General features: G+C 40.0%; 2 protein-coding genes across 2 annotated transcripts in view; both read left to right on the top strand.

Moving 5' to 3' along the window:
- LOC105676396 (uncharacterized) overlaps window positions 1-17,784 on the top strand; it is a 413,689-nt gene that overhangs the window by 152,289 nt on the left and 243,616 nt on the right. The window lies entirely within an intron of this gene.
- LOC136998674 (kinesin-like protein KIF20A) lies at window positions 9,408-14,903 on the top strand. The gene is made up of 3 exons (XM_067351754.1): window positions 9,408-9,816; window positions 9,887-14,130; window positions 14,337-14,903. The coding sequence occupies exons 2-3, from the start codon at window positions 9,984-9,986 to the stop codon at window positions 14,342-14,344; spliced, it is 4,155 nt and encodes a 1,384-aa protein (XP_067207855.1). The 5' UTR covers window positions 9,408-9,816; window positions 9,887-9,983; the 3' UTR covers window positions 14,345-14,903.

Raw genomic sequence — 17,784 nt, 5'->3', positions numbered from 1 at the left:
AAAGGAACGCGGACGAAAATTGATTCGATCATCGTCGCCGTGGCGGACGCGATAGCGCGCTCTATAAATAGTGGCACCGATGATGGAAGGCTTTAAATGAGATGATATGGCCTCTGATCGACACAATCAATGCCTCCACTAAATCATCGTCTAAACTGACAGCCGCAACACCGCCGGCTAATATACACACGCCATGGAACGTTGGTGGGCGACCGGAAGAGGCCACTCATCCAGCGATTGCCGATGTATAGCGTCTTTATGAGGCCACGTTACCACGAGTGCTTGTCTATGCAAACCCGTCATCGCGTATTATTATAGTAAACGCTTTGTTTCGCGATTTTACAAACGGTTTAAATAGTGAAACAAATTAGATATACGTTAGTTTTTTAACATTACATTAACAACAATCTACAAGTCTACATCAGATGAGAAAAATTAAATAACAAGTGTAAAAAAGTATCTAAGCAAAATTATTTCAAGCAAATATCGCAATTTAAAGGCATGTACGCGCATACATAAATTATATGAAAATCGCGCTAATTACAAAATGTAGTAATTTCACGATTAATTGACAATCGTAAGGCACCCGGGTGAATCTCAACAGACGATTGGCTACGACGGTCGCCAGTCTCGGTGCTGGGCAATCGGGTATCGATTTTTCCATTAGCCGCAAAAGTTGTGGTCACCGTAACGACAAAATTGGCTATACCGAAAGGACATCACGCCGGCGATATCGTTGGTGTCGGTGGAAACGCTCGGACGGCGAGGGTGAAGAAGGGGGATGGCATGCGATGGTGGGTGGCGTGGGGGTGACATTAATTCTCATAACATTTTACGAGACGGTATCTGACCTGTGTCAAGTCCTTCCGACGCCCAGGAGTACGGTTTAGGAGTCATAACTCCCAATCACCCTAAGACATGCAGTCGCGAGCAATTCAGCCGGCACCAAGGTGGCCGTTCTCTCTTGAATACTGGGAGCTTACCGGAGCCATGTGGCTGTCTTTGACTTTCTCTTTTCCTTCTAGGCGCTGCAACTATTTTAGCATACACTGTTTTATAAATCTTGTGGACTTTTCGTTAATGAATTGTCCGCCTAAATTGTGACTGGAATTTTTAACTTAATATAAATATAATTTAATCAGGTTTCTGCAGTGAGTATATACTGTCGTTGATTTTAATAATACTTGTCTATGTATCTGATATAAGTTGTTTGTTCCTAATTAAAATTAATTTTTTCTACGAAAATTCTGAATAATAACATCTTTTTTATATTGACAATTCCTTTATTATTAAACATTATTAAGTGAAAACAAATATTAGGCTTTTCTGTATTATTTGAATTGTGCAATCTGTTAGTTGACACATCTTTCGATAGTAAGTATGCAATAATACAAATTTTTTGGCATGGATCATAACGCGAGATTTTCAACTTATCACAACGAAATACAACGCATTAATGCCTCGCGTCTAAACGTGACAGAAGAGGCGGAGAGAGGTGCGGCGTTTGGTTGAACGTGCCTCGTTAAGAGAAACGGAGAACATAGGGGATGCAGTAAGGGAGGCTGGATGGTGTACGTCGTTGTTAAACCGGGAATATCGCCGTTCAATTTCGCTCCCTGCGCTTTAGAAAAAAAAAAAGAGAGAGAAAAAAAGAAAACCGCTCCCGCCGCTCGTCGTATCGGCCGACCGGAGTTCTTTTTGATCTCGCTAAAGAATTCATTAAGTTTTGCGGGCGCGGTTAGGTATTAATGCGCGGGGGTGGGAAATGCGCGCGGCGCGTTTTACGCTCGCCCGAGCGCGAGTCAGGTCGGAGAGAAGAGGCAGGTGGAGGAGGTGGATCTCTCTTTTCTCTGCCTCCCTTTGTCTGCCCTTCCATTGCTGCTGGCGTCGTTTCTTGTACCTTTGCGCGATGCTTGACTATCGATGGCTCTTTAATATTCGCGCGTGGAAGGCTTGCCATTTCCTCAGTTGCTTCTCCGCGGCAAATCTGAAAGAAAGATTTATCCCCCCGAGTCGCCGTTTAAATCCAGCGATTAATATTTCTTCACACAGAGACAAGGTATAAATATTTCTAGAACGCTTCTGAAACTGATAATCCGGAAATTTCGGGGCGTTCAATTTCCCATGTTTCTATAAAGCACAATGTACCAAGTTTTTCTTCACCTTACACGTTGATAGAAGGGGAGATTAGGATGGAGGTGGCCCGGAAAATACTAACTGGACGATAGAGATCGGCTAGGAGGCGGGAAAGGTTACGTCACTCCCGCGCCGGTGGAGTGCATTTGGCCATCAAATAACATCGGCAGTGCCTATAACCGGCTTACGTCCCGACATAAAGTCGGCTTGGCCTTCTCTTCCTTCCACGGTCTATCCTAGCCGCATTGCCATCTCGAACCACTAACTCGTGATCAAGCTGTCTAACCATCGTCGAACTACCGCCGTATCAGAAGTTGCGGCTCTTGGGAGGCTTAAGCTCGCGATATCAGTTGATTGGGTCTAGCAAGTATAGCCGAAAAGAAAATTCCTTTCGCCGCTATGTTTTCCAACAAGTTTTCTGCGATTTTATAAAACTTTCTTTACAATAATTGGGCAAAGACGACGGATATTTGTTCTAAGTAATATATATTACGAAAGTTGGGCTACTTTTAAGGTATTTTTAAGTAATAGAATTTAATAGATATTCCAGAAACTTAATAATTTAACATTTTACCATGAGAAACGTACTATTATGAACTATTTATAAGTTAAAATATAACATTTTTTTATTTTTTAAAAATATTTGAATTAAAAAAGTCGTATCAAACGTACTTATTATTCCTAATATCTGCAATATTATATGAAAATTGTAGAAAAAAATTGTTTCGATAATACGGATACGATTGCCTGCGAGGTGCGCTGTCGCTTAATGCGCCAGTTCAGAACACCCGCTGCCGACACTATCCTCCGGCACTTTTGGTTTCCTCGATATTTCCAATTAAACTTTCCGCGCTCTATGCCAGGCGATACTTTCCCGGATTAGCAAAGATACGGCACGGTTTGCGGTGACGTTGCTGATACCGAGAGGTAGTCCCACATTCGACGAGGGGACCAATAACTTGCCAATATCGGCATTACTGGCGCACTGAGCGCAATATAAACGTTTATGACCCAATGTGCGTCCGTTCAACCTCCGGCCAAACTACCCCCTTTCGATCTGCCGCTTTTCTGCCAGCGGCTCTCAAATGTATGCTATTTTTATTCTATGCCTTGTGTTGTATTTAAACGTTTTTATCTCTCAAATATAGTTGGCTTGGACACGGTATGATTTTTGCGACAGCAAAAATAGCTATATTACGAGATGAAGAATGTTACAATATAGACTGTAAAAATAACCACAATGCTTAAATTTATATCATACAAAAAGCTCGAGTCATTACGTGAAAAATATAATTTGACATAATTAATTTAAATATGCAGATTAGTCGAGCGCAATTTAACTTAATTGCGACTTCTCTGCGAAATTACGTCATCAAAAATGAGAACGACTGGTTTGTAGGTATCTATAAGACATGAAATGAAAGACGGGTGGGCATCGGTAGCCAATGCGGTCGCAATACGAGCACCATCCTCGTTTCTCGAACGTTGCCGTGGGTGGGTCGTCGTCAATGTGCGTCACAGGACGTACCTACGTCGGTTGCTTGTTGTTCTTTCGTGATGTGCGGGCAAACGCTTGTGTGGGTGCGTGTCCTGAACACTTAATGTTTCTCTATCTATAGCGGTCAGGTTGGGACAGCCGGGGATATTGTTATATACGACATTGTGGAGGACCCCGAGTAAGAAAAGGCGAGGAGTGGAGCTACGAGAGATATCGCCCGCCGCCAATTACCGCCGACCAAGAGTTATTGAAAAGATCTCCCCACGGGAGAAGCCCCGTGGAATCGCGGTTTGGCCAGGCTAATGAACACTGATTACAGTTTGGCGAATGCCCGTCGATGATTTGTGGGCAGATCGTGGACCACAGGTTGACTAAGGCCATTTCGCGCCCACTGCGACGATTTTTCTCCGTTCTCGATTTGTACGACACTTAATATATATTAGGAGAAAATGCGACCGGCGAGCGTCAATTTGGTCTTTTAAAAGCATGCTCTTGAAAATTTAATTATAGATGCGGCTTATGGAGCAATACTTATGATAATCATCAGTGATGATTTCCTGTAAATTAAAATACAAGATGTTAAAAAGTTCGAAATTTTATGAAATAGCAAAGAGAGAGAGTGTATCTATCGCTAATAATTGTTCAAGAATTATTGGAGTTTCCATTTTATCGCGTTGAAAGGAAGATAAGTGATGGGACAAGAATTTACTTTCCTATTTCTCCGGCGTGCAGTATCCTCTTCCTCCGAGTACATCCGGTAAACGATATAATTCGCTAACACCTCTAACTCCTGATATAACAGAGTATTAGTTCTGATACTGTCACCCCTCCTACCCATCCTTTCACGTCTCGCGTAAAATCGTTCGACGGATACGCCTGTAGCGCGTACGGAGAGTCCCTCTTTACCAATTTTCCTCCCCGAAGCTTCATCGTCTTTGATCAGCTCCAGCGACGCCCCTATAAGCCGCCTTCGTGCAGCTGCCTGTATACTCGACGTACCTCGCATTGAAATTTGTTCTTATGCAAATATTGTCAAAAGTTAGAACTAGTCGTTGTCACTGTGAAATAAATTAAATAATTATTCGTTAGTGACAGAGAAATACATTGACGTACTCTTGGCAAATACAATATTGTAAGATTCAAATAATAATAAAGTTTTACATTAAAAAGCTCAAAATCCGGAGAATAAATCGAATTTAGATTGAAATATTTTAATAATCGAATCGCGCGTTAAACGTACAGATACGTAAATATTATCTTATTTGAGTTATTAGAGAATAATTTCAGACACATATTAAAATGCGAGAAGTATTCTTAATTAACATAAGGATCAGTCTGGAAATTTCGCGAGTTCCTAGCGATCGGCGAAAGCTTACGCCAATGAGGCGGACATTAATTATTCCCTTTAGATTACGCCCGACACGATCCGTAAGATCTCCCATCCCCGTCCCGTTGCGTCGCCATCAATTTCGTCCCTTTCTCCATGCAATATCTGCGCTCCTCTCTACCTCTCTCTCTCTTCCTCTTCTCTCTCTCTCTCTCTCTCTCTCTCTCTCTCTCTCTCTCTCTTTCTTGCTTCTCCAGGAAGCGTCAGAAAATCTGCCTCGTCTCATCGATGGTAATGCCTCCTTTTACGATCATCATATTTATAAATGTAACCTCCCCTCCTGTCTCCTCTCTCCGTGGCCGATGAAAGGATCTCGTTAATTGGGAATACTGATGCCGACACGAAGGCGAACTATATCGAATCGATCCTACCCCTCTGTCGTACATCGCCGCACCCCGTGCGCTCATCTATCCGCCCACCCATGAGATCACGACGGCGGATAAGACCCGTGGGATGCCGTCAAAGGGAGCTTATATTTATGAGACTTTCGGCAAACAAATGGATAAATCTAATATCTTCGAGGCGAAACGGCCGAAGCCGCTTGAGAAACTGATGTCTGGAGACGTGAATTCAACCATTTCTTGTATGAAACTTATGATGGATTTTTCGGTTTGTGGTCAAGAAAATAAAGTATGATATATAGGTCAACGACATTATTAAAAGATAATATAGGTATATTATAGGGATTTTAATATTTATTTCCGGCTGTGATGAAAAAACGACGAAGAAAAACATACTATTTAATAAATTAATATAGAAAACTTAATGGAAAACAATTAATACAGCAATATTTCAATTAGAATTTATTTTCAAAGTCTTATTTTTCTGTTATTAGAAACAATAAATGCTTTTTAAATGCAATATTGTCTATTATTTAATTCAGATTGCTAAGTATTGTGTCATATTATTTGAAACAAACATATGCGCAAATATTTATACAACTGTCTACGTTTTCATAATTTCTCGATTGAAATCGGTTGAGGCACGATCGCATTAACTCATATGGACAGATGTTTGATTGTCGCAATCCAGCCGTAACTTCGAACGGAAATGACGCGCGGTTATAACGACATCACCGATGATCTCACAGAGATGATATGCGACGATAGGGATCGCTCCTTGTGCGATAAAATTGTTTAAAAACGAACACAGGGCCCTCGCATGGCCGGACATCATTGCCCTAATAGCGCCGCCAACTGTCGCTAAAGGCCCCTTCGATCATGCGCCCGGCGATGCGTCTTAATTGATCCGCAAGTCAGCCGTTATTAACGCAGAAAGTGACGGTAATGCGAATATTATCCACTCCGTGGCAGTGAACGCACCTTTTGACGCAGGTAGCGCAAACTCGTTCAGTCAAGTTTTACGTTTATGATGTAATTAGCTCGCGTCGGGAATCGCGCTCGTTGCATCAATGAGAGAATGCGCGATCTGCGGTAACGTATGAACTTTTGTGGCAGGCGATATTTATGAGAACTTTATGTTCTGCTTCTTTGATCACGATCATCGCGAAGATACATAGACGATCGTTAACGTTTGCGGTAACGCATGCGTCTGCCCTACAATTACCAAGCCATAATTCACTCACTCCCGGCTGCATCTAATTACCAGGCTGATTACAACCGGCAATTCGCTTTAATAACAATACCGCAGCTATTTTGAATTTTTGCTCGATCAAATGCTATTGTGAATTTATGCGCGAATTTATTACTTCTTTACGAGAAATTAGCAATTACGAGCCGCGTCGCGCGCACGAGTCATCGAAACTAATGGACGCCGCGCGTACGCAGAAAAATATTTATGTCCCTAATCTGTACAATTCGATTATCATATGTCGATAATGTATCGCGTTTCACTGTGATTAGCCTGGATACACGAGCGATAAACGGGACTTCGTATTATCGCGAATATATGACTTGGATCAAGAGCGAATGCACGGCGTATCTTAATCCGGGATCAGTCTGAGCCGTCTAGTGGCATTTATAACTCATCATTATTATTTGAGTTGATTTGAAACACGCGTGGTGACTTCCCTCGGTTTTCTCTCTCCTTTCGACTTGCATGCGACCATCGACGTCGTCGTTATCATCATCCTTCTTTCTTATGCGCTGCCGCGCAACTCCGCAGCTGCCACGAGACACGCATCGACACACACGCGCGTATGCCCCGAGCGATGTGTATAATAAAACTTATCGACACAGATCGATCATCGCATCAGGATCATCGACTTGCTGCCTCGTGCAGCAAACGAACGCGATGGCGATGTTAAAAATTAATTATTCAGAATAATTAAATTGTAATCATATAATTAATATTAACGAGAAAAACACATGCCAATTACGGCAGCGCTTAATTGTTTGTGGATTAAGGCGAATGTTTTATGTAAAATAGCTTGTTTCTCGATTATGTTGATTTTTATGTAAAGTAAAGATTTTTTTAAATTTTCTTTTCTGCACCAAGTTAAGAAGGAAAAAAAATAAAAGTTACGTAACTTTTTCATAAAATTATTCACAACATATTTATATTTCACCAAAAACATTGTTAAAAATTCATATTTGAGAGTAGTATATTTATATGGTGCATTCCAGAGTGAACAAAATGTTACTATTGTTGACAGATCGACAGCAAATTTGATCAAATCTACCAATATTCTTATCACTGGAATTTTATAGCTTTTTCGTCATCTTTTCGTATATCTTATTTCACAATGATGTTAGATAGGAAACGTTGTACACTTTTAAAAAAATGCTATACAGAGCCCGGACCGATTCGTGGAAGTTTGAAAGCGCGCATTCGCTACCATTCGCATTCGAACTGAGAACCTCCGTCGAATCATTGGTACACCGAACACCGTTTCGTTCTCCAATGCCATCAAAGACGCCATAAAAGAAGCGGCGATACTCGACGGGGGCCACCGGTGGCAGGGGCACCGGGTGAAATTTGTCAGTATTAAATAAATAACCCATAAAGGCGGAACATCAATCCACCGTGGAGGCATTAACGCCCGATACAGGGGGGCGAGGCAACGGCTGTTATTTTTCATACACCAGCAACATCTTATATACGAGCGCGCCTATGTATCGATGCTCACGCGTTCTCCTTCCTTCTCGCTGTAAAGGAAAGGACCTCCCCTTTCCTCTTGTTCCTCCCCGCTCTCCCGCCTTCTCTTTCTCCTTCGTCTTATTTTCTTCTTTCTCTTCTTCTTCGAGGTTTTTATGACCGGCACGTTGGACCGGCGTATCGCAAGTTACGCCGTAGATCAAAAGTGATGTGTCTATTATGACGTAAATACTTAAGATCCCTCGAGTCGCCGTTATGGTCTCCGACCTAGCTGAAGTTTCGTCTCGATACGCGATTCGGGCTTCTCTATAAGTTTGCTACAGAAATTCTGTACTGCACAGCCTCGTGAGACGAAAAAATAGGTAGACAAACTTTTGGGCGTAAGCTTTAATTTAAAATATCTACGCTTAAAAATGGGAAACATATCGATCATATCGAATTTTTTATTGTTAATAATTTAAGAACAACATAAAGCAAGCGAATTAATATCTATACACGACCAATTTTTTTCTTAATATACAGATATAAGAAAGCAATTTAGAATATTTATATATAATATTGCGTATAGGGTGTTATTTTTGATTATCGAAAAATAGCGATGCGGTTAGAAACGAACGAAACGATGAAGGACCACCGAAGATGCGAATGGCGCAGCGGCAAAGCTTTAATCGGGCACGGAAGAGACACGAAGACGCGCGCGTGCGATGAGGCGATGTATACTCGAGGGAGCGGCTAAGACGAAAAGCGAAATCTCGGCAAGGACCGCTCTAACGGCGGAAGGGCCGTCGGGGAGGCGGCGGCGACGGCCGCCGCACTGTCGATACAAGGGGTCGATTGTGGCTTGAAAGGCACCGCCGATTCAACGGCGCTCGGACCGCATTCGGCGGTCAGGCCGGTGCACGACGCACAGTGGCCGACTTGTGCCCGCGATACCGATTCCGATGCCGAGATTACGGCAAAATTCGCGCATCGCGCGAGCCATCTCGGTGGCGCGGGGTGAGGAGCCGCGGTGCGCGGCGGCCGCTATTAGCTTCGGCTTTGATTGGCTGCGTTTAATGAGCCGGGCGACACGCGTATAAATTGCTGCTTGCTGCTCGTCTTTGAAGATATTTCGAGGCGGTCGCAGGAGGATTCCTCCTCCTCAACATCGTGCCGACTACTCGCCGTATTTTGCCGTATGTGTATCGCAGATGCCATCGCTGAATTAATCTGCGAATTCGTTTTCGTGCGTCTAGCGGTTAAAGCACGCATTGGCGCGTCTTGGCGACAAATGAATGAGTTTGAAGGAGAAAATATCTTCTCATATGCTACGACGTATATATTAGCGACAAAGTTAGGTACATTTATTTGTACAACACAATTCGACGCGAATTATGCGCTTCTGGAATATAATTTTATTATACTTATATAATATCACATACATAGAATATAAAAATAGTATTTGTTAAATAACTTAAAAAAATTTTTAATTAATAATGAAACCATCATAATATAATGGTCATAATATGATATGATCATAATGTGATATATGTATATTATATAATCCGTGATTACATATGAATATAGGTTAAATTTATAAATTTGAATATAGCTCAGGAGTGAAGATAAGCAACATCGAGTAATCGTGGTATTAGCGTGCGCGTGAATCATATTTTATAATAAAAAATATTCCGTGAAAATTGTCTGAGAAATATGTAAAAATCTTTGAATGTATTTTTCAATGACTTTATTTATAATAGTAAGCAATTTTTTATTTATATACTAATCGATGTAAATATATTAATAAAAAATATCTAATATTATTTTAGGATACAGAAGCATGAAGTAACCTCTTTCATAGCCATCAGATTTTGATATTTAGAATATCAATCAATTTACTGCACATTTTGCGCGTAGAAAATCAATATGACGTCAATTAGAAGCAATTCCTCGAAGAACTCATTTACAAATAAAGACATCCGTGAAGTGAAAAGCTACTGCTTCTTGCCACAATGCAAAGAGAAAAGCTCCGAACATTTTGATGAAGAATCAATGCCGTTATGCGCTTCTAAAATCTCCACTTCGACAACTGAGATATATTTGAAAATAAAACCAGTATCAGAGATAACTAAAGAAGAAAATGTTTATCGTATACTCACTTCGACAATTCTTGTAACGAAATTTTCGTCGTTCGATGGTAACGGTCGAAACTCGAGGTACACGAAACCAAGCGGAGTTATCGTCAAGCGGCACGCCTTTACGAAGATCTTCGGATCAGAAACTTCGCAGGCAGAAATGTTCGAGCAATCCATAAAACATCGAGTCGTGGACTTCCTCGACGGTAAAAGTTCGACCATCATGACTTACGGCACGAGGGATTCCGGAAAGACTTACACGCTGTTCGGTACGTCCGCGTCGCCCGGCATAATACCGCGCAGTATCGAGCTCGTATTTTCGGCGATAAACTGCACCCTAATGCCGTGGTACAAACCGACGTGTCGGGACACCGTGGTCTGCTTGGACGAGACCGTACGGACCTTGGAAGCGCGACGGAAGGCGCGGGTGTTAAACGGGAGATCAATGGACGTAAACCAGATATCCGCAGAGGCCAGAAGATCTCTGGAGAACTCGCAGCCGGAGAATGCGAATCCCGAAGAGTGCGGCGAGTCAATGTACGCCGTGTGGTTATCCTTCGCGGAGATTTACAACGGAAACATTTACGATCTGCTGGACGACGCAGAGATACATTCGCCGTTGCGACTGACCGCGGACAACGAAGGGCGAGCTTGTGTTTGCAGTTTGCGGAGGGTGTACGCCATCACCGCGCTGGAAGCCTGTCAGATTCTCATGACGGGCCAGTCGAGAATGAGCACCGCTGCGACACCATCGAACCCGATGAACTCTCGATCGCATACCATTTTCACGATGAAGTTGCTGAGGTACCAGAAAGATCGGGTAGCGGACGAAGTGGTGCTTAGTACTCTCACTTTTTGCGATCTGGCCGGCTCAACGCAGTTCGAGATGCAACAGAAAAGATTGAATATGCGCGAAGCAAGCAACATCAATAATAGCTTGCTTGTGCTTTGTAGATGTCTCAAAGCTGTTGGTCAGAATCAGGTGGCACCCTTTCGCGAATCAAAGTTAACGAGAATACTCCAAGGCGCTCTTTTGGGTCAAGAAAATCTGAGCTTTATAGTGAATGTCGATTTTGCGCCGAATCTTTATGCTGAAACGCAAAATACTTTCAAGTTCTGTATTCTAGCTAGAAAGTTAGTAATTAACTCTCACAGGGAATATAAGCAATTGTGTGAATTCGAGAAATCTGTTCATAATTCAGAAGCGTGCGATAGTGATGTCATCGCATCACCATCTATTCATCAAACTCCGTCTGAGATCACAGAAATATCTGGCTACATTGATTTGGCAGCGTACAAAAATATACAAGAGCAGAATAAAAGGCTGATGAAAGAATTGGAAGCTATAAAAAGTGACATTTTAGATCGCGAATATGCAATTCGACAAGAACTGGCCGATCATTATTTGCGCATGATCGAAGAGCTGGAAGCGACTTACAGAGAGCATACGAAGGAGATCGAAACTGAAAAGCATGATCTATTGAAATGGTCAGTCAAACAGGTCGAAGATTTTTATGAAGAGCGCATCGATAACTTGATGCGGCACAAGAAAAGAAAGCGAGGAGGCAGCGGGGATTATATTGAGGACAATCATGCTCTTTATGAGGAACTCGAAGTAGAAAATGCGCAAATTACTTCCAAGGTGGCTATTTTGAAAGAAACAGTAAAGAAACTGAGGCAGGAAAACAAAGCGATCCGCTGCGAGAAAAACAAGTGCAGCTTCGAATTGGCGTTGGTAACGGAAGAATTGAAAAAGTTTCGACAACTCGCGCGAGCCGGAATTCGTAAGTGGGATGGCAACAGTGAAAACACCGAGGACGATGCCGATTGTCTCATGAACAATCTGGAACGTTTAATAGATGAAAAAGTAAAAAGAGCCGAGATGAAACTTGAAGAGATGAACGAATACATATGCGCGATGAAAGGCGGAGACACTGCAGACGCTTCAGAAGCAGTGAAGCAGGAATTATCAAAATCGGAGCATTCCTTAAGCGATACTTTGATGAAGATCAGAAAGATGGAGGAGGAACTTTCGCAGAAAGAAGCTTATATTGTCACGCTGAAGCATCATGCACAGATGCAAGAGAGACAGCTTGCCGAAGTCCAACAATGTCTGAATGACGCAAGAAATGAGAATATAAAAAATCAGAAATGCAAATGTGACCAATCGACAAATATTTCATTCGATAATTATACAGTCGATAGCTTTTCTCAAGAAAACATGCCTGTTTCAACAGTAGAGAAAACTGTGGACACACTTGATAACTGGAATATTGTTTCAACAGTACTTGCGACACAGACACGTACAGAATCACTGAAAAAGAAATCTTCAAACATTTCTGACGTCGATCGCAGAAGTTTCTTCGAAAACAGCAGCATTATGGACTATAGTATTTCTAGATCGAGCGATAGAAGCAGCAAAGACGATTCAGGTGTAAGTACGACGCTGCAACACGGAAGTCGAAGGTCTACTAGTACAAGCGATAGTACACATATCCATGAAAATGAAAATAAATGCACGCAAACTTGCGTTTTCGACGAGGACAGCGGTATCGCTATACCGTCGAGCAGCGTTGAGCAGCTTAAGATGAATTGCATAGACTCGAAGAGACAGAACCGTGAAGAGATGTTACACATGGCAGACTTGTCGCAAGACTTGAAAACTATCAGGGATATGATTTACGCGTTAAATGAAGCAGATTTTGTAAACGATCGCGAGATCATTCAGCACGAATGTGAGTTATTACATAAAAAAGACGCGCTGGAGCGATTAACTGAAGAGGAGAGAGAAATCGCGATTAAATGTGACAATTTATTCAAGATGATAGAAAAGAAAATGCAGGAATATAAATGCGAAATCTATGAGCTAACTTGCAAATTAAAAGTTAAGAATGAAAACGAAGATCGAACTTCCAAGAATCTAGATAAGTACATAGAAAGATCTAAAAGCTTGGAAAGTAAATTGTCATTGACACGTAATCAATTGGATGAAATGTCTAATAAATGCGCAAATGAACACTTGCCACAGATTGAAAATTTAGAAGATGAAGTGTTAGAGAAAACTCTGCATATAAACGAACTTAATGGAAAAATTGCTGAAATGCAACACAAGTTCGAAGAAGGCAACGAATTGTTCGAGAAAATAAGTGATTTTGAGATTGTTGTAAACAAATGGCAAAGAGATAAAAATGTACTTTCTAAACAGTTGTATGAATGCGTGGAAACTCGGTTGACTCTCGAAAATAAACTAAAAAAATTAGAAATGAAGATCGCGGAAAGAGACAGCGAAATTACTTCATTGAAGAGTAAAGTATGCAATATTAAAGATCTAAACATAACGAATGACGAAAAAGTAAGGAATCTGTACAAAAGAGTTACCGAGAATGATGAAAGTATCAGTTCGATTAAGACAAATCTGCAATGTTGTGAAGATTTGCGTAAAAATACGGAGAACGCCATGAAAGCGGAAATTGATAATTTCAGATCTCAGTTCTTAAGTTATAAAAATAATACAGCATTTCTGAGAAAAATTTATGATGACAGCCAGGATGAAATAACTCATCTAACAATGCAATTGCAACATAAGGAACTGGAAATAACTCTTCTTAAAAATAATAGAAATGCCACAATACAAAAATACGAGATTTTAATGAGACATTTTCAAAATAAAATTAAAGAAAAAGACGAACAATTTACAACTATTGAGGATGGAACGAATAATTCGGAACGATATCTTAATGAAAATAATGCATTATGCGATGCCTTTGATTTTTTAAAAGAAGCTAAATCGATCAATGATGACAAAGAAAAACAGCCAGAAGAATTCTTAAAAAACTACGATGCTGAGTGCAAGTTAACGAGTAATATCGACTTAGAGTCTAAACATAGTTCGGAAATAGATGTATCATCAACTTCAAGTGAAGATTCCGTTTTATCAGGTCTGTCTGTAGCTACAAAAATTAAACAATAATTAATTTAATTAAATAATGAATTAATGAAATTTTTTGAAATTAAAATTAACATATTTTTTATAATTAGTACACTAGCGCATACATAAAATTTTTAAATTTTATTTTGTTTTAACAATCTCACAATAATATAACAATAACTCTACATATGATATTTTACGTTTCAAAATTTTTAGGCAGATAGCAATGTAAGGTTTAATGGACATTCATGAATGAAACTGAAACAGAAGTTAATTTTATTACGAAATCGCACGAGACTGAAAACAAGAGGAAGATATTAAATTGGACAATAATTAAGAGAATTCATGCTAAAACTGCACTTATTTCCTGATAAAAGTACTGATACGAATGATAATAGTGATTCAGAAACTGAGTATTGTTTAAATGTTAATAATTTATTTAGTTAATGTTTATCTTATGTTATATAATTATATATAATTATCAATGTTAACAATATTGTTATGTGAATGCTTTTAAGTAATTTAACATTTTATTCACGCGGGTGTTATGTAATTTTTAAAATGGTTCTGTTGAATGTTTCATTTATACAATTTTAAATATATGTGTCGCATTTAACAGAGAAAAAATTGTGCATGTTTCCAAATGTTGTTATGATTTATTGCACTATATTATTTTTCCTTGCTAATTTACTTTGTAACATTTATTTCATAGATCAATAAATGTTTGTGCAAACTTTATATATCCAATGTATGTTCAACTAGAGTTTCAAATAGGAACAGGCAATATGTATCTTAAAGTTTGAGTAAAGTTGAAGTTTCTACAGAAATTTGATTAGCATTACATAATTCTTATTATTTTAGCTGTAAAATTAGATATAGAAATATTACAAATATCGTAATCGACGATGCTCGTAACATCGACAATAGTACGATTATCGATTGGGAATATTATCAGTATATCGGACGTTTCTCCCCGAGATAAGACCGTATATAATGGCAAAACGTAGTTTCGACATTCGTTACAATAAACGGACCAAATAGGAGTAACCGTGTTGAGCTCGTTCGTACAAGGGCGGACCCTGCTTCGGATTTTATTGCCAATATGCTATAATTTCTGACATTAGATGCCGCTGACGCTTCCGTCCGCTCATTACAGTCCACCCCATCTCCAAACGTGATCTTCTCGCGAAAGCTGCTACTTCGTCCTTTCGCGGATACTGATAGATGAAATTATGAGGAGGGATATCGAAATTGGACCGCAGCCACTGCTCCGTGCAATCTTTCGACTTCTGATGATGTTACCAGAATGTGCGATGCGATTGGGGGATAAACGAAGGGAAATTTTCGAAATTGCAATCTGTTGCGAGTTTAGGGACGTGCAAGTGGTGCTAAAATTATTATCAGATAATTGTTTGTCGCTGATGAAAAAAAAAATCTATTCTTGCAAGAAATAGTTTTTTTTATATAAAAATAATGAAAGATTTTTTAATCTATCTATCTATCTATCTAATGAAAGATTTTTGTAGAATATTATTTATGTAAAAAATACTTAATTATAAGTTGTATTTGCAAGGTAAATTTATTCCATTAATTATTTACGAGTCTATCAATCCGTTCGTAATTATTCTCGTATTATTTTCTCGTAGACGTGCTTGTTATCGCGATGGAAACGAGCACGATTCGTGAAATGGCAGATCGCGATGGTCATTTTCGCTAGCTCACCTCTTCGTCGCCGGTGATTTCTCGGAGCAAATGTACCGCGAACTTTCCTCTTTCAATTGGCAATAAGATTTGATCGTTGTGGGAAATATCATCCAATTTCCTTTCTCTCTTGGCCAGTCTAGAACATTGCCGTCTGTCCGCCTACTCACGTTCACCCTCTAACTTCACCATCATCTACCCTTTCTCCGTTATCCTTTACACATCCAGTCGCAAGATATAAAAATGGTAAAATCATCCTTTTGGTTTGTCGGTTGAATTTCATTGATGCAATATTAGAATGGATTTAATCATGATACACTTTGTACACATAATAAGATACACTCACAGTGATTCTTCTTTTTAGCACAAAAAACTTCCCCATTTTGATGAATTTTATCGTTTATTTATCTTATTTAACAAACAGAGTCACAATAAAGTAAAATCATATAATAGGATTAAGAAATTAAGAAATACAGAATTAATATCGATGCTTGTTACATCATTAAATATGTAATTTACAAAAGAATTAGAAAAATATTTTGTATTATTGAAATAATATATTAAAATTCGAATGAAACTTGTAGCCACCGATTTAAGATACATATGCCGCCTACAGATTCAGCGAACACTCGAGGATCATAAGATCGGGTAGAGGGGAAGAAAGTTATTTCGGGCGAAGTTTCCTCGAGACATTAGTTTATAATTCGGCAATCCCGGATCAGTATTTGTCACGATTAGCCGATCCCTCTCCCACCCCCCTACGGTCGGAATATCTGTTTCTGGAGAGGTCTCATCCCTTTCTTCACCCCTTCTTCATGAGTCCCGTGCAAGTTTTCATTAATTTCGCTCAATCCTGCCGAACTATTGTCGTAGTTACGCACAATTTCGACACGACAATGCCCAGCTTTCTCTGGGATTGACGTAGACGAAGGGGGAAAGCGGGCGAGGGGAGGAGAGGCCGAGCCTGTAAGGAGTTATAACGATGTCGAGAGGGAAGGGTAAGAAGTTCTCCGGGTTCAAAGCCCGGGGTGGCACGGATTATATTTCTCGTGTCATTTGCCTTCTGAGTTAGACCGATGACGTTTCGCCTCGAGTTTCTCCATAGAACTCTTGCTACACGAAGAGAGAAGAGATTCGGCGAGAACGGAATTTGATAGAAAGGTGTTCGATACAAATTGAAGAACTTTTGTTTACAGCAGCAGATAATGCAATATATACAGTTTTCGTGCAAAATCTGTCTTTTAAATGATCTATATTTTTATTAATTATTATCAGAGGGACAAGATGTTTTTTTTTCGTAAAATTTTATCCCCCTCTTTGTTGTTATTACTGTTAATTTCAAAGATACTCTATTATTATAAATGTAAAAATTAAAAGTAACAGCATTGTTAGCTAAACATTTGCGAAATTCACGTTCACGATGGCGTGTTGAGAAAGAATACGCGTCGTTGTCTGGACAAATACGGCACTCTTGCGAAAACTTTGACTCCGATATGGCCACTTTTGTCAACGTCGAACAGTATCTTAAGAATTAGCCCCGCGGGATTTCGAGGCGAGAAGCTGCTGCTGGTTACCAGCGCGACGTAGATGTTGAAGACGCGTGTGTGTATCTCCGGGATACAAGAAGACCCGGGCAGAATCGTCTGGATCCATTTGCAACGTCACCCGGACAATTTCCAACGGACGAACTTCCATCTTCGAGCTTCGGGGGTCGGACCTGCGCGATATTAGAACAAACGATTTCATCTATTACAACCTTATGTTCCCTCCAAAGATCAGCCCGCCATATCCTGTCGGCGAGATCTACGCGCGAACCTAAAGCCGTACAAAGATAATTTCGCAAGTTGCATAATCCGTAGACATATTCAATTGTTCTAGCATGATTAAATTAATAATTTTATATTAACTAGATACGACGTAAGTATAAAATTTAAATAAAAAAATTTAACACAATTGCGGTGAT

Source organism: Linepithema humile, chromosome 3 (genome assembly GCF_040581485.1).
Source record: "Linepithema humile isolate Giens D197 chromosome 3, Lhum_UNIL_v1.0, whole genome shotgun sequence".
In the NCBI taxonomy this organism is placed as follows: Eukaryota; Metazoa; Arthropoda; class Insecta; order Hymenoptera; family Formicidae; genus Linepithema; species Linepithema humile.
This window is presented reverse-complemented; position numbering and strand designations above follow the sequence as displayed.